Raw genomic sequence first — 24616 nt, 5'->3', positions numbered from 1 at the left:
AGCAGATGAAAGGGCAGCTGGCATCCTTCACCAGCCAAATGAGATCTGGGAGAGAGGGATCCTGCGCCTTTTAGACCTGAGGCAAATATTCCCTAGTGCATGGAAAGAATGTGTGCCAACTGCTAGGTGGAAAATCTCAGCATAGAGAAGGGAGACATGAGTTGACTGATTTTCACGTGGCTGTCCCAGAGCCCAGGTCCAGCCTGGGAACACATTCCCCCTACCCACAGCCTGACAGGTCCGTCAGGATCTTCAAGGGCAGGAAGCACATCTGCCTTCTCCTCATGTCCCTTGAAGGGATGAGGAGCTGCAGCAATGCTGCCATGTCCAGCTGTTTGGGCGGGATTTGCTGCTCCTGCAGCCATTCCTCATCCTCTTCCTCTTCCTTAAGGAGAAGGGAGTGAGCCAAACCACTTGGCAAAACGTAATGCAGGAGGGAGGTGATCCTCACAGTTCCTTGGGCAGGGAAGGGGGAGAAGAAGAGTACAGAGCTAGAAATCCATGGAAACTTGTGGAATCCAGGCACTGTCAGTGAGCTTCCCTGAAGGAAACACTTTTTTTTTTTTTTGCTGACAGGCCTCAGGGATTTGAGCCATATCAGTTCCGTGGGAATTCAGATGCTACTAAAAACACCTGCGCTGTGTCAGAGCCATGTTTTCTCCTTCAGCTGCAGCTTCAGTCACTCTAAAGGCCTTTTACATTATTGGAATGGAATGGAATCAAATAGAACAGACTAGACTAGACTAAAATACAATAGAGTAGACTATTTCAGCTGGAAGGGACTTACAAAGATCATCTAGTCCAACTGCCTGACCACTCCAGGGCTGACCAAAAGCTAAAGTACACTGTTGAGGGCTTTTTCCAAACGCCTCTGAAATACTGACAGACTTAGGGCACTGACTATCTCTCTAGGAAGACTGTTCCTGGGTTTGACCACCCTCTTGGTAAAAAAATGCTTCCTTGCTGACTCAGTAGTCAAACACATTTTTGTCCTATATTTCCTTATGTAAACAAATCTCCCTTATAAGCAGGCAGAGGTGCACTAGGTGCAGAATGCAGTAGCTGGGATCCTTTGCCTGGCTTACTCTTACTGCCATTTTCCCCCTGTAACCATTTACACCAGAGCCAAAGTACCTGTCACATCAGTGACTGGTGTTGTAAATAGAGATTAAGCGTCAAAGGAGTGCTCCTTCACCAGAAAGTGAACCCCGATTTGGGAATGAAAATGAAAGATGAGGTTGTCCACCACATTAATACATCACCTTTGAGTTTTACCTCATCCTATATTCACATAAAACTGATTAAGATACCAAACAACTCCTTCAAACATTTGTTGACTCTAGGAGTTTACTGCTCTTCAACAGGTCACCAAATATGGTTGCAGCTGTGTGTTCCTGCCTGCACCCCTTCCTTGGCACCCTGAAGACACAACCACCCAGGCTCAGACCAGCCTCCCTAGCACATGGGGACACAGTGGGTATGAGGATGACAGGGCTAGGAGCTTAGATGGAGCTGCAGCTTTCACACACACACACTCCTCTGCAGAGACATTCACCAGTACACACTGGCCCCAGCCTGAGACAGGCTTTGAGCCCAGCTCTAAGGTGGGTACAGCATTCCCCAGATAAATTAAAGGACTGGGGATCCCTCACAGCGTGGGTTAATGACATAATAATTAAGTGCTTTGGTCAATCTGTAGGGAAAGAATGCAAGGTCCTAGCATGGTGCAAGGTCCTGCAACCACTGGGCGTGTTGCTGGTGGTGTGTGAGTGTGTGCACGGCGCTGCCCAGACCCCACCACAATGGCACAATTCTGAGCAATGCACACTGAATATGCATGAAGCAGGAGGCTGGTGCCACGTGAGGCTGTTGATGTGTGATTTGCATGCAATTGGACAGGGGCTGAGTCTGTTTGGCTCAGCAAGATCCACTTCCGAGAGCCAAAACGCCAACTTCAAACCACCCAAAGTTTGCAGCTCGGATTTGTAAAAAGGGTTTGGGCATTGAAACCAGCTTTGGCTTCACTGAGGGTTGGGTTCCTGCTGTTTTGGAAATCACCACTGTAAAATCCTGGCCATGCCCATTAACATGCAGAAGCTGTTCAGCTGTAGCTTTCCATGATCTCCCTTTGGCCTCTTGGAAGGAGGGAAGCAGCGTCGGTCACTCTGCACTCTTTCCAGTACAACTAACCAGAGCTCTGACTCTTTTGCGGAGGTACAAAAGGACTCTGGGTTTTGCCAGAGCTGTCTCAGACTCAAAACTAGTTGTGTTTATTACAGAGGACTTGTCAGCCATCTGTAGGACAGGGCTGCAAGTCACTGCCATGGCCTTTGAAGAATTTTTCTGGAGAAGTGCATCTGATGAGCTACTTATCTGCAACTATCACCTGCTTGTGTTTCTAACTCACAGCAAAACTTGTAAAGTGTTACTCACGTAGTTCTTCTAGTTGAAAAAGTTTTCAAGGGTGCCAAATCAGTGTCTCAGCCATACATTATGGTATAATCTCTCCTAACTAAATTAATGTGACCCTCCATTTGGGGTCAAACCCCAGATCAGCGATGCAAAAAGGTGAACTCTATAATACAAGCAACCACTGTTAATATGAGCTGCTGGTAAATACCCATGTTTGTGAGGCAAGCTAAAATTAACCCCACAAATATAAGAAACAGCAGCAGCAGACAGTGCTTGTGCCAGCAAGGAATGGCTCCTAACTACAGTGCCTGAAAGCTCTCACAGCTTTCATCATGGCTTTCAGCAGAAAAATGTTTCTGCTCCTCAATATTTGGCATCAAAAAAGCCAAAAGACAGACTTGGGGGCTGGAAAGGGCAGTGCTGGAGCAAGGGGTGAACAATTTGAGACAGCTGAGGTGAACTAATCAATGATGCTCTGAGTCCATTCTCCCCAGGATCTGGTGGCTTACGTGGTCCCCAGAAGCATCAAGGTGTGGGGCAGCTGCAGGCCCAAGGTCCTGAGGGAAGATCCCACAGGGAAAATAGAGGATTCAACCAACCTGTAGCTAAAATGTCCTCACACCTTCAGACTCCCACATGTTTTCAAAATACACTTTTGTAAGAGAAATGGGGATCTCTCCATTCCACATCTCAAAGAAAGATGAAAGATTTTAAGATAAAAATTAATGAAGATCAACTGAGCACAGGCCGGACAATTCACTTCTTTCACAGCTTCTCCCTCCCTTTCTCTGAAAATGTCTGCTCTCTCCTGGTTCTGCAAGTTTTTCCTCTACTGCAACAACTGTGTGAAAAATGAGCACGCATCAAGCAACATTTACATGGAAGTCAGTACAAGAAGTGTGGCAAACCCCTGGTATCCAGCCCTAAAATGAAGCTCACAGGTCTTGATGACTGCCTAAAAGGTTGTATGCTCTTCAGCATACTAATAGCACCCTTGGATGTGATCAATACATTGTACAGCTTCACTCCTGATCTAATGCTAGTTTTAAAGAGAAGTGAGGAAAACCTGTCTACACACAGCCCTTAATTCTGTACACAGTGTAATATCATAACTTCATAAAGCATTTCTCAGACCTACTGGGAGTGAAAAGATCAGGAAACATAATTTAAGAACGATCTTGTTTACAGCACTGTCACAAAAATATTTGACAACAAATGCAACAATTCTGTAGGTTTCTGAGTAGAAATAAATATTGCTCACGCTCAAAGCAAGTCCAGTTTGCAGCTTTAACCACGGGCTGCAGGACCAGGCCTTCCCTCTTCTCTCCAGTGAAGGATCCAATGCGGACATTGCTCCTCTCACCACAACAGATCTGATTCTAATGTAATACAGATGGATACACAGTTGAATGAACAGTTTGGTGCCTTCAGGAGACTGCTGTGATGAACAGCAGAGCCAAGAATGAATATATGTGCCGTTTCATGAGGCATATCTCCTTATCCTTTATCTCCAGCCTTGAGGAATCTCTCCCTACGTCTACCTCTCGTACATGCTCTGCCCATTAACTTCCTGTTCTCAGGTCAGCTTTACATCTTTACCTGTCCCAAGACTTAACTTGAAAGTTCAGACCAAGAAGATACCTGGAGCGTGAACAGGACCAGGGAAATGGAAAGTCTTGAAACAGTATTCCTTCCACATTATAGCCTACTCCATCTGCGAGATCAGAATGTGAGCAAAAAAGTATTGACTGATTTTCTTACATGAGGCACCAGAGTGGGCTTGGGTAGACAGAGGAGGATTGGCAATAAAAATATCAGCCCTACAACCACGCTTCACACAAGCCCATTGCAGCATTATTTATTATTTATATTAATTAGTATTTAGTAATGTTATTTTTGCTGTTATTAATGATTATGCTGTTGTTATTTTCATTTTCACATGAGAGATGCTTGAAGACCTGGATTAAACAGAGGCCAGAAAAACACACACCTGCTGCTCATCAAACCGTATCATTACCTGTCTTAGACAGTTTTTGTGGAGGATGATACTGCTCTCACCTTAAGTGAGCAGAGACCAAGCAGAGTCCCTGAATGCACATAATGCTGTGGTAATGCTAAGATTTTCCCAAGATGCCCCTGGACTAAAATAACAGACCTGGACCCTCTCTAATTCTATCCAAACATTTGAGAATCTGCAGATTTTCAAAATGAATCAAGGTTCAAGCCTATATTATTTGTGATAATTAAGTGGGATGTGGAGAGTATCCTTTCTGATACCAAAAAACCTCACTGGAACTCATGTCCCAGAGTCCTAATGAAAACAAAAGCAGCCCTCCAGTATTGCCTTCAGCTATTGCCCCATCAGCCTCTTGCTGGAATTTAAATTACTCTGAGGGGAATACCTTTAAATAATCTTATTTTTGCAGAATTTTCACCTTGTTGTAGCAATAAAAGAATATTGTCCATCTGTTCGTAAAAGACATGGCTCTGAGCAACCTGGACCAGGGGAAGGTGTCCCTGGCCATGGCAGGGTGGTTGGAACTATACAGTATTTAAAGTCCCTTCCAATCCAAACCATTCTATGATTCTATGATGCACAGCAGGTATGCAGAGCACACTGTCTCACGGATTTTTTGACCTCCTAGGTCAAGGTGTTCTTTGGGATGGTTGGCAGACAAACAGTTTGAAGCATATCTAAGAGAATTTATCCTCTAACCTTAAGCTCTTGATCTTACAGTTGCATTGCCATCAACAGGAATATGCTGGAAGAAGAACCGACACTAATTAAAATGAAAGTAAATCCAAAAGTGGAAAAAAATCTTGACAAATTTCACAGGAAATCTTCTGTGAAATTAGGACACAAATTCCTCCTGAGTTAGTGTAGTTTTGTGAAACTATTAGTTAATTTGGTTACACCACACGATGACTTGGTTACAAGATTTTAGCCCTACCAAGAACCAAACACTGGGACGTATTTTTATTGCGTGCATCCCAGCTGAGAGATCAGCCCACACTATTTTCAGGAAAGCACTGAAGGTACCAACTGGCTAAAGTTAAGTTTTCATTATAAAGCTGTAATTAAACAGGCTTCACAACTGTCAATAAGATTACAGATTAACTGCGTGCATCCATATTATTGCCACCGAACTCCTCTTTCAGCCTTAAAGCAGGGAACATCACCAGGAATAGCTGGTGCAGCTTCTCATCACCCTTTTGAAACCAATGATATATCAATCAAGCAAGAAAGCTGGTTCTCCGAAAACAGCTGTCAAGAAAATGCTAATCAATAACTCCAGTCCCAGCAGTTATGTCAGCCAGATGGATTTGATGAAGTCTGCAGTCCTTTTCCACATTAAGTTATAATTATAATGTGGATAACAGGATCATTTCTATGAACTGTTCACAGGCCTGTTTCTCTGGATCTTTCCATGCTTCTTTTTTACTAAGTCTTGAAGGAGGTTGAAAGTGGAGGAAGGGGCATGTCAGTTACTACCACACAAGAGCTGGCACGTAGAAGAAGAGAGTGGAAAAGGGAATATTCATGGGGACCAGTGAACTGACATCAAATAGCTCCCTCCACCAATTTGGGGCAAACTTGGGCTCTGATCTCTTCTCTCTGGTGATCAGTGATAGGACCTGAGGGAATGGCATGAAGCTTGGTCAGGGGAGGTTTTAGTTTGGATATTAGGAAAAAGTTCTTCACTCAAAGGTGGCTGGGCACTGGAAGAGGCTCCTCAGGGAACTGGTCACAGCACCAAGCCTGACAGAGTTCAAGAAACTTTTGGACAGTACTCTGAGGCACATGGTAGGATTGTCAGACTGTCCTGTGAAGGGCCAGAAGTTGATCCTAGTGGGTCCTTTCCAACTCAGGATATTCTATGATTCTATGTCCTTCCTAACCCAGAGAAACCTCTCTAGCAGGGTGTGAAGCTGTGTCCTGCCGAGCAGGGCCGAGTGCCGGGAGAAGGCACAGAGGTGCTGCACCAGAAGCTGGAGGCACACCTCACCCAGCAGGGCCCCTCTGGAAGCTGCACACTGGGTGTGTCACACGGCTGACACTGGCTGTAGGTTGTCACAGGAGGGCCCGAAGCCACCACAATGCCCAGTCGGAGACGTTTCTACACACGCTCATGCATTATGCATGGCCCCATCCCAGCCTGCTTCAAATGCATCACCTTCCAGTGCAGGGAGATGACTGGGGCGTGGGAGTCGGCTGCGACTCCCCAAAGCTACCTGTGTTAATATTTTGAATTAAGCAGACCCCCAGCGGGGCCAAATTACAGTCCTGCTCACCCAAGGGCTGGATCGTGATCTCCCATTGCTATAATCCTGCTGAACCTGCAGGACGGACAGGTAAAACACTCTGCAATATTCCTAAAGATATGCAACAGCAGCAGTTGCTTCACAGCAAGGAAAATAACAGCACATTGGTCTAGTCGGGCAAAGCCAAAGCTTCACCAAGTGTCTCTGCAGCTCCTCAAGATCCCCAACCAGTTATAAGTGCCATAAGGTCAACCCAATGATACAGCTAGTTGTAGGCTTGACGGTTTAGTAATTAAAACTTATGTAAACCTCAGTGTTGTATCTCCTTAATTTCAGTAGAAATACGCTCTGCATTTACTGAGGTTTCTGTCTGCACCTGTTATGCTCACAGACATTCCAGAGTTTTCAGGGAGGAACCATAATTCAACTGACAATGAAGCTGGCAAAATTATACAACTCCAGGTTTGCAAGAAACTGATATTCTGGGTTGAGACGGAGACTACATGAATAATAGATATTAAAAGAATCAATGAATTGAGTCTCCATTCTTCTGAATTTTAAATTTCTTCTATTTTATCTGGACTGATCAAAGAATTTTGCTGACAGAAATCATATTCTGTGACTATTTCATGTTTTCTGCAGGACCATTTTTGAATCATAAAGCACCACCCAAGAATAAGAAAAAAATATGCAAATTCAGTGGAAGTGAGGCAAGTGATTTATTTTAGCTGCGTTGATTTTTTTCAGACCTGGGGCTTTTTTTTTTTCAAACCAGCACGGGACATATTTTGTCATTTAATTTTCAGCAAACCTACCACAGTTTCAAAAAGGAAAATGCTGAAGGAGAGAAACCACGCTATTATTATTAATCATACACTAGCAGCTTGCCCTTCATTATTTCCCTTTTTTATTTTATGAAAAAAATTTTTTTTCTGATAGATAAAGAAAATACTTAGTTTGCCTCTAAATACAGGTGGTTCAACAATCTGACTCAGCAAATCAATGTTTTTATAAAAATCAGCAAAATATTGAGCATTTTTGGGAAAAATAAACCAAACAAAAACCCCAAGCCCCACCCTACGAGGAAGTTTATCTGCAAAGCTCAGATGAAAAGACCCTGAAGTTTGGTTGTGGCTCTCCCGTGTAAGCTTAGTGAATCAGGCAGACCTGTGGAAAACCCTCGCCCTTGATAACGGCATGGAAAGCTGGAGCTGCTGGAGACTGGCATTTAACAGGTGCATCTGTTTACTTTCCAGCTACTCATCTTCCTTAAAAAACCCTCAGTCCTTAAATACAATTAGATGCTGAATTAAGACTGCAAAAATATCAAGCTCCCCAGAGACAGCTGCCTGTCTGAGGAGATCTCCCCCTACCTAAAAAACACTTGAGGAAGGTTTTCCAGCTTCTGTTGCATCGAGCTGCGTTTATGAAACTATGTGTGCAAGCACCCTGGACCCTTTAATGAGATGATGCTATGGAGTAATCTCTCTCCCAGGGACCCTGTTGTCAGCATCAACATCATGAACTGACTATTCAGCATAAACACGCACCTTAAAATTAAAAAATACATCCAAACAAAGCCTGCCCGGAGCAGCCTGCCCCGCAGGATCAGCCGCTAGCTTTTCTCCCTCTAATCTGCCCACCAAGCAGCGTCACAGAGACTGTCTTTTATCAAAACAAAGGCTGGATGCTGCCTGGGAAGTGTGAAGCCCGACTAAAAATGGCTGAAAAGCTGTCCGAGGCACCCGGGAAGGTGGCCAGCCCCACCCAGCGCAGACACCGACCCGCTGAAAATACGCTGAAAATCAGCCCAAAAGGGAGATGCTATTGTTCCCCTCGCCTACGCGGCAGCGAGAGGCAACATCATCGCAACATTTCACCCCCGAACGGCTCAGCGGAGTGCTCGGCAGCATAATGAGAGGATTAATGGTTTGTTGTTTGTTTGGTTGGTTTTTTTTTAAAGCTATCCTAGGGCAAAGTAGGAAGCAGGGGGCAATCCCGCGGCGCCCTGGAGCTGTCGCCCTCCTTGCTAAAGCTGCGTTTTCTTTGTGTCGACACTAGGCTAAGCCTGGCTCTGGGTGTGTCCCTGGGCAGGAGGCACCCAGGCGCCCAACGCCACCACATCCAACCCTCGCCAGCCCCAGCGGGCACCAATTCACCGTCACCCGGCTTTCCTAAAGCCCGAAAGGTAGGAAATCATGCCAGCGATATCCCGACGGAGAGAGTCAGGGATGAGAAATGACGCCGCTAACGGCAAGGGCGGATGCTTTGGGAATGAGCTGTAAGGTGGGAAGGGAGGACCTGTATCCTGGATGCTTTCAGGGTGAGACAGCTGGAGATGGGAGAAACGCATTCAAAGAATTAAGGGCTTTTTATCTTTCTTTCTTAAATTACCCCAAAAGAAAAGCTTCACGGGGAGGGAGAGAAAACAGCATGCAAAGGCCCACAGGTGAACAATGCAAAAATGGATGGATCCTGCCTTTGCCTCCTCTGCCATGCAGTCCTTCTAGCATGCAACACTAGAATAGATATAATACCCTGACATTTCCAGTTGCTCCAAAGACAGTCCATCTTGGTGGAATCGGCACTGGCTTGCATCTCGGAGAGCTGAGGAGCTGCCGGTCCTTTCGTCGGAGGCACTGCGTTACCAGTCAGGCATTCCCGAGCATGGGTGGGTTAGTGGGTATCGCTCCCGTCTCCCCGCTCGGCTCCGGACTGATGCTGTAAGCAGCACAGGCGGAGGGGGAGGGCATATTGTACGCGCTGCGGTCTCCACTGCAGCAAATCAGCAGTGTGATGTGGTTGCCCTAGGGAGCAGGCTCCTTTGAAAAGGGGATGCAGTCCCTTTTCAAATCAAAAGCTTGCGCTCGGCGGCTTAGCCTCCCTAAGCCATGGAAATGGTTAAGGCAACCTGATGGCAAAGAAATAAAAACAAATTGGGTGTGGGTGGAAGGGGGGGGCGGCGGAGGGTGAGCAGTGTTTGCTATGTGTCTCTACGGTTGTGACTATTCGTGTTCCAGAAATTTCTTGACAGTGATGGAATCTGGTGTTTTCTTCACTTTTTTTTCTTTCTTTTTTTTTTTTTCTTTTTTTGGTGAGGGCCAAATTTCACCCAACCCCTTTAGGATTTGATGCCCCCTGCCTCCCCGCCCCCCATCTCTGCCCAGCTGGGTGAGGTCGGGGAGCAGGCAGGAAAAAAACAAGGTCAGGATCTGACCCCAACAGAGCAAGCCCCATATTGCTATTTTTTTAAAAACAGTAGAAAACAGCAGAGTATCCACAGCACTGGGGATCACCCTTTTCCTCCTGTAGGCACAGGGTGACCTATGTGGCCCCTCATGCCAAGCCCTGCTACACCAGGATGCTGAGGACTGCCAGCTGCACCCAGGTTTGGGTGTTCAGCGTATGAGTGTTGCCTTCACTCACTGCTCAAAATGCTGCATAAGTCAGGATTTGAGGTGTAGGTGTGCAGGTATACAGGACAATTTGTGAAAATGTATCCTTTCTGTGAGCCCACTAATAGCTGAATTTTAACACCCTCCCTGACACTCCTCCCCGACACTCCTCCCATGGTCTCTGCCTCAGTTACCCCACCAAAAAAACTACTGTAAGTAGCCGTACAGAGACATCATAACTAAGCACTGGAGCATATTTGGCAAATACTGGGAAAGAAAAATGCTTTGCCACCCAACTTGTTTGCATTTTCAGATTTTGGGGTCATTATTAATTACTGAGAAACTCCCCCAAAAGTCACCCCACTTCACTGAAGAGTGACCTGAAATACATCATAACTGACTTGGTCCAGTCATCATTGGCAGAACAATCCCAGCTGGGGACCTCTCCTCTCTGAGTATGTATTTAATGTTTTAGATCATGACAGTTTGTGAAATAATTTTACTTTAGTCATGTTATGGTTATGCTTAATTTAGCTTTTTTTGTATAGAAACAGACACCATTGCAAACACAGTGGGTCAGGTACCCATCAGAACGGGGAATAGAGTTTGAACCTCTGCTCTTTTGGCTCCAAAAACAAATGGTCTTTAATGCCTGAGTTAACAGATATCTCCTCCAACTGGCAGTAGTAGGTCACTTACCCTTCCCTCAGGTAACCCATCTCCTAGAAGAAAGCCAAAATTGGAGAGATTCACCATACTGTGATCTTTCTCTTTACGTAGGAAACTCTGCTGGGATTACAGAGGCCAACAGCTTTTGTTCATGTTTCTAAACCATCTTTGATATCCCCCAAAACACTTGCTTAGGCTTGAATTCCCCTAACAGTGAAATAGTTAACTAATTGGTGCAGAACTGGCTTCAACTATCATTGCGTATAGTAAGATTAAATCATTGACAAACAATGTCACAAATCTGGATTTTGTGTTCTTCCTTGCTTTGTTAAAAAAGGGAAGAAACAGGTTGGCAAGGGATAACTTCTAAGCATGGCTGATTGGTTTAGACCCTTTGCAAAAGCAGAAAATATCCCTATTGATACATTTTGCCCTGCACACTGTTGTGATGGGGTTCCCAGCACCAATCCATCATACAAGGTATTTAGCAGTGTATGTAAAACAGAGCCATCACTCACATGAAACTCTTAAATCCTTGAGTACCTGGAAAAAAGCCAGAGAGACCCCAAACATAGTGTACAAGTGAAATTCATGGCTATTTGATATGTACCACCAGCAACACAGGAGAGAGAAGGCAAAAGATATCTGCTTAGTCTCACTGGAAATCACATTTCTCAGTCAGGTATAAAGGAAAAATTCCCTTTGGACAGAAGAGCGGTCCATGTACATTTAACATCCCACTGATGATCTCTCCTTGCCTCCACTGTTTGTAGGAATTTGTCTTGCCCCAGACTTCATGTCTCCATTTCCTCTTCCAGGCTACTAAAATGAACCATATCATCAGGTTTCCTGCTTAAATTCTTACTTCCCTTTGGAAAAGCATCACTTCAGACCTGGCCCATGCGACTGGACTGTCCCACACTACTTCCAGAACTATTTTAATTCAACCAGAACCCATCACTTTACCACAGTAACAAGAACATTGCATTTGCACTCATTTATCCCAGCAGCTGAGGCAGATGAGGGACAGAGGCAGTGTCTCACACATAACACTGTGTGTGTGACTACACAGATGTGCACAAAAAGTGCCAATCAGCCCTGGTGGATCCAGGACTGAAATGGTTATTGATAAAAAATTTATTTCCACAATAAGAATTTAAATTATGCATTCAGTAAGTAGTGAGCCAATATTAGGACTAAGCAGCTGGTTTTCAATAGTCTGAGGGTAAGAACTGCTTCTTTTCATCAGAACTAAACCAGGACCACCAATTCAAGCTTTACTGAGCAGACTGGAAGGCACGAATAAGCATGGCACTGCCTGGATCTGAAGGGTGAGACATGCACAGAGATCAACTACAGGACACTGCAGTGTTGGAGAAGAACTTTCCTGTGATCATGGATAGAAGCAGGATGAAAATCAGTAAATGGAATTTGCTTCCCTCCCCTTCAGAGCACTGTCCATTGAAGCTTTCTTCTCCTGTGGATGTCACTGAAATTATTGCAGATCTCAAGATGTGTTAGTGAGGTCACATGAAGCGCAGTGTTGATGGCACAGCCACAAGCCAAGTTGGCTCATCAGTATTTGCATGTTAATTAGCTCAGCCAGAGATAATGACCAGTGTATGTAGGATGTGTAGGGTAAGGAGTCAGTAAAATAGAGTTACCTGGTTGTTTTCAGCCCTTCCTAACCTCCTATTGCTGGAAACCTCTGGCCAAGTTAACACATGTGTAGGGTATTGATGGCTGGATTGTTTCCTTCCATCCCTCCAACCTCAGCGGGGATCGTAGAATCATAAAATCACAGAATGGTCTGGGCTAGAAGGGACCTTAAAATCATCTATTCCAAACCCCTTGTCCATGGAGGGGGTTGCCACCCACTAGACCAGGTTTCTCAAAGCCCCATCCAACCTGGCCTTGAACACTTCCAGGGATGGGGCAGCCACAACAGGGATGATTGGATGAGGTGCAGACTGCAGCTCAGCAAAAGACAGGAGCACCCTGGCATGGTGTGTGGGCCACCAGGGTTGTGCTTTTTACGGGGGCACCAGAAGTCCTGCATCAGGACTCCAGCCTTACCTTGTTTCCCTCTGAAGGTCCTCCCACTTCCATAGTGACCCGGCCTGCCTGTGCACCACTGATGAGCTCTGAAGTGATCAGAGTTAGCAACATTTAAGGCTTTTTAGGTAAATATACTTGAATTGGCATAACAGTCCATACGAGGTCAGAAGTACCCACTGTTCTAACACAGGAAGGATCACACATAAAACTAAATAAACTTCAGGGCTGTCCCTCAGCAATCCCGCCGGAGGGCGGGGGTGGAAATGAGCATGGGTTTCAAAGGCTATTTAATGACTAAAAATCCAAAAGCAGAGCTGAAACCACTGCTAGTTCTGCTCAAAGAGCAGTGACTTTGAAGGCACTTTGGACTGATAATGTTTTTCGGAGCAGCGCTCTGCATCACTCCGCGTCAACGCTCCGTGGGACACATTGAGGGCAGCGCCAGATCTGCAGCGTGGTGCTGTAAGATCCTGACACTTAGCACTTTAGGAGAACAATAGCATTAAGGGAGATCACTGGGTTTTTCTTCTAAGCTAATTTGTTCTTAGCATTAGCAACAAAAATAGAGAGGATGCTATTTTAAAAGTTGCATTAATATGTCTCGAAGCTCTAAAGAGCAACGGGGAATTTTTGCCTGAGTACTCCAAGCCAAGGGCAGCCAGCAATTACATTTTTGTACGGAGGCTGTCAATAACAGAGGGATGGGCCAGATCCTGGCTTTGCTTTCATCCTTTTCACTGTCTGGTGCTCATTCTTGCACATTTTGTGGTCTGCAGAATCACTCAGAGGCAGCTCAAGTGGCAAGGCCATGAGCCGGGAGAAGCCGATGGCTTTTTCAGGTCCATCACTGCATCTACTGCAGGTAGAACATAGACAGCTCCGTCCTTGTTGTCTTTTGCCCCAGGTCTTTGGTATTTTCTCTTAGGAGATGTAATGCAGTGATGAATTACCTTTTTTCTCAGGTCTTCAGACCACAAAAAGAATCAATAAACTGGTAAAAAAGACAATATGGTATTAAACTGGTGCAATTAAAGTCTGGAGCTGAATACTCGTAACAAAAGAAGCCCCATGTCCCAGCCTGTCACACAATGTTCCAGTCTTCTTGCAATTTCTTTTATAAGTCTTGAAATGCCTGGGTTTATAAGGGTTTTTTTAAATCATCAATCAAAATATTTGGATGGTTCATGAGGACAAGAAGTGTGATTTTGAGATGTGTTGCTAAGCTTCTGCTCTGCTGCCTCTTTCACTTTCTGCTCAGCAGAACTATTCTTCGTAGCCATTTTTGCTCAAAGTCTGAGATTATCATAAGGTATTCACCAGTAACCACGTGACATGAGTCAAATAAGTGTGTGAAAGAATCAGGTGAGACACACTTTGCACTTGCTTCCCTTCCTGGCAACAAGGTGGCCCTTCCTTGAATCCTAGTAAATGAGCCATGTGGGGGCAAGTCCTTAGATTTGACGCTATTGTTATTAAGCAGTTTTGAGTTTTGAACATCTGATGTGTCTCAGTGGAGCTGGCACAGACCCTCTTCACAGGCCATCCCAGAGATGGCCGGGACTCCTGTGGTGCTGTTTGAGCTCCCTGATTACTGCAGGTAACAGCATGACTTACACATAAGAATCAGTTTTGATTTACTCCTGGTTCTTCAGTGGGATAACTTCTCTTTGTTGTTTAATGTTATTTTTGAACTGTGAGGTTCATAGAAATAAAGACTCTATTCCTGCCATTGACCTAGAAAAGTCTTTTGATTCTTTCCAGTGGGACTACTTTTTTTTCAGTTGCTGGGAACCTTAAAATTGTGTGTTTCTCTCCTCTGGGGGAGGTAGTGGCTACATTTTCATTCCTCCTTTAAGATTCGATCAGTAAAGCCGAAGAGACCCTAAAACTCTGGCTGACCTCCTGCACTCCCCCATTACAAAGGGCTCTCATTGCACTCACAGCCTACTCCCATTTTCAAGCCTTCTGCTTTTAAGTCTGTGCTGTGAAATTTTTCTCTCTCCTACAGCATTGCTGGTGCTGCAGCTGGCATTATTAATTCCATTTCATTAACTGATCTTCCTCATGGACTGGAAGACAAAAGAAAAGACAGTCCTGAGACCACAGTGTGGTTGAGCCTCAGGAGATCTGTGTTCAGTCCTTGCGTCCGCCACAGGCTTCCTACGTGACCTTGGGAATCACCTCCCTTAGGTCTCCGGGTCTGCTTGGTCTGTTTAAATTTGGGGCATTGTCTGCTTTTTAAGCTTTGTTTTTGCAGCACCCAGCACAACATCTGCGGCTCTAACAAAGGAGCCTGACTCATTTTTGCAATACAACTTGCAGGCTGGTAGGCTGTCGTTCTTGGACCAGGGGGGATCAAGACTGTAAAGATGAATTGGGATTGCATTGCTCTTGGAAATGGTGAAATCCTGCCCAGTGCTGTGTAAAGATCCTGGGGGACAGAGGAGCCTCCTCTCTGGCCAACCATGCCCAGAAGAGATGACAATGATGCATTTTTAGCAGAATCTCAAAGCAAGGACTGGTGGACAGTGCCTGAGCTAGGGAAATGAGTCCTGGGCTTTGCCACATGGCAGTGCCACAAACCACCTGGGCTCTAGAGCAGCTCATCTTGCTGACTCTCTCCTTCTGCTGCTGGCACTCTGGAGGGCAGGCACAGCCCCTCTGAGATGCTTTGCTGAGAGAGGGAGAAATAAGAATGTGAGCAGGGACCATGCCACTACAAGCACATGGCACATGGTGCCCAGAGAGAGCCGTGCCCCAGGCAGGCAGCCCTGCTGCAATCCAGACAAAGTGCTGAGCCAACACAGCTCTGCCACAGAGCTGCACTAGACAGATCCTGTCCTGCCCTTTGCTCCTCCACACATGCAGGTCCTGAGCTCAGGCAGCTCTGGTGCACCCCCAGGAAAGATGTTCCCACAGAAATCCTGAAGCTTTGCTTCCAGCTTACATGGGCCACCCCGTGCTCCTGCCCTGCTGGGATCAGGCCCAAGTTGTGAAGCTCCAGGTGCCGATTCAGGGGCTGGGATGCTCTGTCCAAGTGCAAAATACAACTACAAACTGCGTGACTGTGACTGCAAACTAAACCAACAGCCTGCAGGCAGAGGTTCAGGAGACTGAGGTTTCATTTGCAGCAGTGCCACAAGCCCTTAATTCAGGTTGAGATTCTCATAAGCAGCCAGGGGTGCTTGCAAATGAACTGTGGTTTGCAGTGTTCTGTTGGCTCCTCTGCTCTTGTACGTGGTGCTCCTCCTGCCAGCCCAAACCTGGCAGGGGGGAGAAGGTGCAGAATGACTTAACATAGAGCAAGCCCCTTTCTCCAGCCCCTGTTCTTCCCCCAAAATAATTTATTTCAGGGAAGAGTGTAATCCAGCAGGCTCTGAGCTGCTCACCATGCTAGAGAGCTGCTTCAAACATCCCACCATGGGCATCTTTGCATCCCCCACCCCACTGAACAGGGAGGCTGGGAGAATAAATGCATTAGTGAAGGAGGTGTGCAGATGCTGTGGCCATGCACACACAGGCTCGGCCGACACACAATTGTCATGGCAACCCCAGCTTTCCCTGGAAAACAGCAACAGATCACTAATACACTGCTGGATCCAATAGCCACACCGCCCGCTCCATGGATGTGAGACACCTGGGTACCAAGATGCCACAGCCCAAATCATACTCAGGCTGGGAAGCCGACTGTTAACACGCAAAAATCTTGGCTGAGGTTGCAGAGGGAGGGGGGCCAGGTTGGGCAGGGGCAGATTAAGAAGCAGCTGCTTCTGTCCTGAGCAAAAGCAGCCCTGCAGCACTTGCAAAGGCGAGGGAGGAGGCAGAGAGTGTGGCTGCTTATTGCAGCAATGCCAACAGTGCTGCGTGGCACAAAGGGATGATGGATAAGGAGTGCATTGGTGCTGTCCAAGGGGGGAAAAAAGCCAAAAGGAGAAATGAAGGACATAAAATACTGGCGTGTAAGACAGGAGTGTCACTGCAAGGCTGTGGGAGGGAGAAAGCAAAGAAAGAATATGAGCAGGGCTCTGGTGAGAGTCGGTATGAGCACTGGCTACAGAAGCGCTTTGGACACTGAAGCAGCACTCTTGAGTTTTAAATGTTATTATGGGCCTCTAGGGTAATTTAGAAGAATTAGATCAGGAAATGATGTGCCAGAAGCACTGGCTGAAAAGTGGTCAGAATTGTGTTTGCTGGGGAAACGAACAGGGAAAATGGTTTTGTGGGGCATTTTAGGACGTCGGTTGGAAGAAGAGCTATACAGAAAAACAGCAGTGGTTTGAGTACTGAGGGGCTCTCCCTGCCCTGGCACATCCCCTCACATGGGGCAGAGGGAAGAGGAAAGGATGGATCATATGTAATACGTATTTATCTTATGGAAGATACCATAAGCAAGGTCAAGCAAGCTTCCAGCATCCAATCAGCAGAATATGCAATGAAAATCCACACCCTGGAGCCAGCTCATTAGAAACTTAAGATCAGTCATCCCTAAAACTAGTTATCTCATGCAAGCAGATGCAAAATGAGGAAAAAAGAGAAGGAAAAAAATGCAGAACTGAGTTTGCACACTGAAATTGTGGAAATGGGTTTCTCTCTGAAGAACAGATCCTATTTCTGAGTACTTGAACATCATATATCCTTGCTCCCCCTCTTTGCACATAATGAGAAAGTCCTCATTTGGGTGCTGACATCAAGTATCTGAGAAAAGACAATTTAATTTCCCATTCTCAAGGCCAAAGGATTAAAGATAGGTCAGCAAAACTATTTCACGTTTAGAAAACCAAAGGAAGAAAAACTAAGGAATTCAGATTTCCCTGATGATATCATTAAACACCATAAGCCACATTTTCCTGAATGCTTCTGCAAAAGAAATGGTAGCTCTCTACTCTGAGATGAGCATGCATATAATAGGAGATATAGGGTGAATTTGAATATATATATATATGCAAAATAGAGTTATTTTGCTCTCTTTATCAATTAATAAGTGTCATGGAAGTCCACTGGACAAAACTGAATAAGGAAAAATGTTCTTCTTGTTGACAGTACATTTAACCACTCTGCTGCAATAATAGCTTTTTAATATGGTAAATTAGCAGGAATTTCAGAGTAACTGTGTAGATTTGCAGAGATCCAGAAATAACTGTTATCCCAGAGCATTGCACATGAGCAATACGAGGTGAAAGGATAACATACTACATTTTCTGCATGAATAGTGAATTCCCTTGCAACAGGTTTGGCTTTTACAGAAATGGGGGAATTCCAAAGAGAACAGTAAAATAGGTCTGGGCAAGCATTGCAGAAGGCCTGCTGGGATTTCAGAACTGCTTTCCCAAAGTGTTTCACGCCTTGAAAACACTGAAGTACACGGGGCTTTGATGAAACTCCCTGACTGAGACAGGTACCACCAAATATCTCTTTGTACTGCATCAGTTACTTCATTCTTAATAAATGCATCCAGGGACCAAAAGCACGATATCCCTGTGTCCCATCTGAGGTCCTCGCATTTCATATGCCAGGTACTTAAAATAATGCCTTGAAAATGAATCAGAGATAAAACATAATGGCATGACATTAATTTTAAATTATGATAAATTCAAGAAAACCACAATCTTTTTTTTTTTTTTGCAACCAAACAAACCCAAAACTCAATTGCCATATTTTGTTTTGGATGAACCTCCTCTGTCACAGGTGCAGTACATGTGATCAGCTCCTCCTGAATGCTGGGCAGGGCTCTGAGTGCTGCTGGTGCTCAGCACCTGCAGGTCCAGGCTTTGGAAACCTCAGCCTCTGCGTACCCCCAGCTTGAAGCTGAGAGACATCAGCTTAGGATGACGGCCAGAAAAGAAGGATTTACTTCATTTTGGAAGCAGCAGCTCTTCCCTTTTCCAAAACACCTGATTTTCAACTGTGCTTTTTTTCCCCCTCGTTCTTTTCCCAGATCGCCTGACATTTAAAGTGATCAAAGTTTCCTGTGAACCACAGCTTCTAAATTCCAGATAAATATAGCCATCCTGCTCTGCATTTGTTTGTTTTTCTCAGGTCGCAAACCTGCAGTCGAGACCTACTTATTTTGGAGCAGGGAGAGCTGCTTGCTGCCTGTCACCACGTGCTTCGGCAGCCGGGAGGGGGGAGCAGAGCCCTCCGCGCAGGATGCAGCTCAGCACTTCTCCCAGCACAGGGTCTAATCCTGCTCTGGCAGCTCGGAGGAAACAAACCGGCAGCCCCCGTGTTGGCTTGAGGAGCCAGAGGAGCCCTGGAGCGGGCAGGAAGCAAACGGAGGCGTGATGCTCGGAGGCAGACTGCACGGAGGGGAGGATGGAGATGGCCGTGGCCGAGCGCTGTGACATGCCCAGCCCACGCTGACACACGGGGGGGACAACTCTGAGCCCTTTGAGACATGGTGAAGCTCCGTGGGTTCTGTAGTACGGGTTATACCACATACAAGGGCAGGAAGATCCTGCCCCTGCTCCACCCCTCCCACGCCCACCCACAGGCACCCACTCAGCCCAGAACAATTTATTTTGGCCTCCCCATTAGCTGGGAAGTAAACGTGGCAATTACTTTGTATATCTGAAGTGTCAGAACCGTTTGGCACATTTCCCTGAAGCTAAATAATTAATGAAGTGCTCTGATTAGTGTGAATCCTGTGGAATCGTCAGGCAGCACGGAGTGACATTTATTTTTACCTCTTGATGCCTGAGACAAGGCTTTGTTAAGAGGCCAAGAATGGATGGGGCTTCCATACTTTCCTGCAGCTGAAAGGGCTTGGCTTGGGGTTTATTCTGGAATAAAGGTTTCTGCCCTGCTTTGTGCTTAGGCTGCCACAAAGAGAAGCAGCCCTCAAAATTTAAACTCTTTGCAAGTGATGGAAGATAAAATACATTTCTTTTCCATATAGGAAAGATCTCTGATATATGTATCACCCAGAAACTTGTTTCCCTCAGTGCCTCATTAGAGGCACTACATCGAAGAGGGCTGTTTTACCCCTCTTACCAACAAAGAGGGGTCAAGTAGAAGATCCTGGGAGTGCAGCTGCCAAGGTGAGGTTCAGATTCTGCAAACCAGAGCACTACAGCAGGATCCAGCCCTGTGGAGTCATGCCTGCGCCAGTGGGTTTCCAGCCTAACCTCCGGTGACAGAGTGAACTGATGCCCCTGTGGGGTCAGAGAGCTTCTGGCAAGAGACTGCTACATGAGCGGTGCAGGGGGAGCTGGTGGCTGCCACTTAGGGTCCATTTTCTCCTACAATTTCTTTCTTTCTGAATCAATTCCCCACACAAAACACTCTGGCCACCCAAATAGCTGTACTGAGCCCTGCCTGTGCCGTGCAGATCTGTGTGAGCTGCTGCCCTTTTCCCAGCCCTCCCACATTTTGCCATCAAACTGCAAATAATCTGCTTTCTGCCATGACCCAGGGAGGAGAGAGGCTGCCCAGAGAACACACAAAGCTATTACATGTGCAAATTGGGTATCTTTGGGGTCCTGAAGTGCAATCTTCACCTCTGCAGGGAGGAGATAAAAGTATAGCAAAGGGTTTACATAAAAAGCTGAACCCTCCTGATCCCAGATGCCACAGCCATAATGACTCCAGCTCCAAACCTGCCTCATGCATTTCACCTTCTGAGCAGCACGTTCACATGCTCAGGGATGATACAAAAACATCAGCGCCAGTCAGGCACCTCGAAAAGTTGCCTCTACCTAAAGGGCTTTACCCCTCACACAGAGTTTTGTATAAACAAGGGGTAAAGGACTCCTTGCAAGAAAAAGCAAATAGTTTGGAAATCATGTACTTCAAGTCTGTGCCTGGTTTTGCCTCATCCAACATGTGTTTCCATGGAAGCAGAGGAGGGAGCGGGCAGCCCGTGGCTGCAAATCACAGCTATCTAGCCGCCTGCTCCCGAGTCTGAAGAGACAAATGGATCATTAAAAATAAAACAAAACTGAAATTTAAAGCATCCCTTTTGACGGTAGATAGCTGGATATTTAGTGCTGCAGTTTGTTCAATGGGCTGAGGCCCAAGTGCATATCACAGCTGAACGAAACCAAACTTGGGCCCAACGTCAGAGGAAATGAGTATGCGCCGAATAAAATGATTTTTGTTCTTGTGTTGATCACACTGGTGTGGTGATTGTGTGAGCACAGAGAATGGCAGCGCGACACAAGAAGACAGTTACGTAAATGGATTAAAAAGATGTTTTCAGCACGGTTTGGGGGAGTGTGTTGCAGAGAGAGACCAAAACAAGGGTGGTTTAGAAAATACGGGTTGTTTAGGAAAGCTAAAGGTTTCTCTGTTGATCCAAACCTGGTTTTCTGATCTCAGGAGTGAGTCTCCTGAAGTCAGTCTGAATGTCTGTCAGTTGCTCTTATCAGTATGTCCTTTGAGCAGAAACTTGTTTTTTACTATAACCATGAAGTTTTCCTGGCCTCAAACAAGCATCTTGAGGCATTATCACGTCCGAAGAAAACATGCAGTTCCTAACAGCTTGCAAGCCAGTTGCAAATATATCTTGCTGCTGAGCCAGGGACATTTCACTGGGAGTAATTACCACATATCCTCAGGTAAGAGCTGCCTCTTACCCAAAATGTGGCACTCGGTGACTTGAATGTAGCTACTCTTGAGGGACCAAACTGGATCTTCCCAGTGGCCTCGTGAGGGCTCCCAGCAAAGTGTCAGGGCTGATATGTGTGTGTAGCCATCATGTGAGCAAATGCAAAATGTCCTTTCTGCACTTACCTCCCTCAGAAAAAAAATACATATCTGTTTTACAGCAACCTGCCTTGTCCCAAAAGGCAGCAGGATTTCTCATCAGGAGGTACTTTTTTCTTTCTTGACTACCAGGCAAGAAAAATTAGGCACACTTACAAAAACTGCCAATTAGAAAACATGGTTGCAGGCTCTAGTGAGTTAAAAATCTAGAGTTTTTAGTGCTTGTGAGATTTCCTCCCCATAGCTCTGTGTAATGGATTTGGAGCTGTTGTCTATAGCTGCCTGAATGTTGAATTTCTGAATGCTGTGATCAATACTGTATTGAATAACGATACCTGTTATCTAATGACGGCTCTGTGTGTATCTCATACTTAAGTTTAGTAGATTGTTTTCAGGGGGAGAACAGCAAAAGTTGAAAGAATGGGTCAAATCAACTTGAGTTTGTTAGAAACTACATCCCAACAGGGAAATATGAGAGATGAAAATGAATCTATTGGGGAAAATGAAGAGATTTAGCTTGGATCAGGCTGACTCTATTTCCAGAGCCTCCAAAGGTCCTAGACATTTCTATACCATCAAATCCAATTGAGCAAATGGCAATATTACCAAAGGTGTCCTTCTTGCCTTTTGCAGCCTGTGAAGCACATTGCTAAAAGGGGGTTTGAGCCAGCAGACCCAGACAGGGCAGGGCCCTGCAAACACCTTTATGTACAGGCTGGAGGCAAAGTTGCCATGGAGGCCATGGTGTTGAGTACCAGCAGCAAGTAGGGAAGCCCTGGGTTGGTTTTCATCTCTGGTTGGTGCTTAGTATTCTTCTTCATCATACCAATGTGAATTGCCTGGTGGTACTGGCTGATACCATGAACTGTGATAACCCAGGATTTTATTTTTTTTTTTTAAATATGGATGCCAAATCGTAATAATGATCTGTGCATTTTTATGATTTGATCAAACCATAATAGGAATTTGAGGCTTGTTTCTACCTATGCCATGGGTAAGTAAGCCATTGAGTGTCCACTGGGTCCAAAGGCCTGAAGGTGAAAGGCTCCTCGATCCCATTCCCAACCTCGAGCCCACAAGGACATCCTTGGGAACGTTCAAGGCCAGGCTGGATGGGGCTTTGAGCAATCTGGTCTAGTGGAAGCTGTCCCTGCCCATGACAGGGGTGGTGAAACTAGAAGATATTTAAGATTCCTTTCAACCCAAACGATTCTCTGACTCGGTGATTCTGTGACAAGGCTCTGCAAGTTTTGAAAACATGTAACTCAGCAAAGGAAGAACAGTGCACCTGAATTCTGGGATCAAGTAGGAAGGAGCTGAAAGGCGAGCAGAAAACTAGTGCAGATGAGTCTGCACTAGGAGGATGTCATTTGCCTCCAGACAGTGTGGGATATTGATCTGCAGTCACACAGCAGCACACGCTGGACAGGAAGCATCATCAGAAATTGGCTGAGGGAAGGGGAGAAAGATGTCAATAAAATCAAGTGGTGTGTCAAAGAGAGGAGGAAGGAGGAGGATATCAGGGCAGCCTGCACTAGAGCCACAGTGTTTACCTCATGCTGTGTATCAGTGACCTTGAGAGTGATGCCATTATCTAATGATGCCAAATTGTAGGAGGCACAGAACAAATTAATTACAAATAGGAGATTAGGCTTACGGTCTGATAAGCAGCTCACGGAGTTCAATGAAGAGAAGTTTTAATGAGATTAAGTGACAAAGCCATCACTTAGAAGGAGGCATTAGACAGACTACAGACAAGGAGAAAGAACTGGGGGCGAAGGCAGAGAACTATTAAAACCATCTGTGTTATTAAAAGAAGAGTAAACAAGGCCTGTGCCTCTCAGGGAGAACTGGAGATGATAGTAAGGCGTGCTGGCACCGCCGGTGGGAACTCTCCCCGTGAACGTATTGTGTGCAGCATCTGAGTCAGACTCGGGGGGGATAGTGATGGAGCACAGCAAGGGAAACCCAGCACGCACTTGGGACTAACAGGAGGAGCAAAGCACTGTCTGGCTTGGTATAAATAGCTGCAAACAAGAGCCCTGAGAAGCAGTCCAGGAGGCCTGGATGGCTGGGGTACGGCAGTGGCTTGGAGCCGGCTTGATAGAGAAGAGCAAATGCAGCAGGAGATTGGATGGTAGCAAACAAGGGAAGAAAGAGGCTAGCAGTTGATATGTCAGCCTAAGAAAGGCAGCTCTTAAATAATAATAGCTATTGGTAATGATGAATAATTAAAGCAGACCACTTGGTCCTCTGGCCCTTACGCAGTTCCGTTCCTCTAATGTACAGCAGAAGCATCATTTATAGTACATGACAGGAGGAATCTTGTGCTATCAGGGGCTGGCTGTGCTTCATCTCCTAGCAAACCCACTGCACCCTTCTGCATGAGCTGTATTTAAAGCTGAGTCCAAATATGAAAGGAGTGGGAGCATCTTCGAATCAAACAGATAAGAGATTTGGGGTGTAGGGGTTGGAGATAATGTCCCACGTCCATGTTACTTACAAGTAAAAGGCCAAAACAGTTCCTGAAAAAGAGGAGAGACACATCTCTTCTTTCAACAGCAGTGGGTAGACTTCTGTATGTCGTTTTTATGAAGAAAATATTAGGCATGTTTCCTCATCTTTCCTCTTTGTGATGATACAGGTGCAGTTGGGGTACATGGCGCTGACTTTGTCAGGCATGTAGTGACTCACTAACACAAGAATTTACCAATTCTCTGGAATTAGATCAAATGGATCTAATTAGGGAAAAGGTTTGGGAACACAGCAGAGCAGACCACAGATCCCTCATTTTTCTCCCTTCTCCCTCACCCACCACTTCACCCGAAGGGTAACAACCATGGTGAGGGGACTGGGGGACTGAAAAAAGGAGCAGGCACCAAGCAAAGCAGAGCTGTGCCTCAGCCAATGCAAAATGGTGGTGTTTCCTGCATTTCATAATCCTCCTTATACTGAAATTCATCCTGCAAGCTCTCCAAGGAAAGGACCTTACTGCTTGCTCTGATCTTGGCTAACAAAAGATCCTGGTCTTGGCTGCGTCTCCAGGCACTACAACTAAAATAAGATCTAAAAGCAATAATCAGCACAGAGCTTTCTTTTTCCTAAGAAATCAGGGA

General features: G+C 45.7%; 1 protein-coding gene across 2 annotated transcripts in view; it reads right to left on the bottom strand.

Annotated features, from left to right (window-relative positions):
- RTN1 (reticulon 1) overlaps positions 1–24616 on the bottom strand; it is a 120536-nt gene that overhangs the window by 7209 nt on the left and 88711 nt on the right. The window contains exon 1 of one of the 2 annotated variants that reach the window (XM_017831761.1): positions 9213–9628. The exons of the other annotated variant lie outside the window; for it this stretch is intronic. Coding sequence (XP_017687250.1) covers positions 9213–9273 — 61 coding nt within the window. The 5' untranslated portion in view covers positions 9274–9628. Of the gene's footprint in view, positions 1–9212; positions 9629–24616 lie in introns of those variants that run through there. 2 annotated transcript variants of the gene reach the window in all.

This window comes from Lepidothrix coronata, unplaced genomic scaffold (assembly GCF_001604755.1).
Source record: "Lepidothrix coronata isolate B3197 unplaced genomic scaffold, Lepidothrix_coronata-1.0 Scaffold196, whole genome shotgun sequence".
Classification (NCBI taxonomy): Eukaryota; Metazoa; Chordata; class Aves; order Passeriformes; family Pipridae; genus Lepidothrix; species Lepidothrix coronata.
The sequence above is the reverse complement of the archived record's forward strand: the minus strand, read 5'-3'. Positions and strand labels throughout refer to the sequence as shown.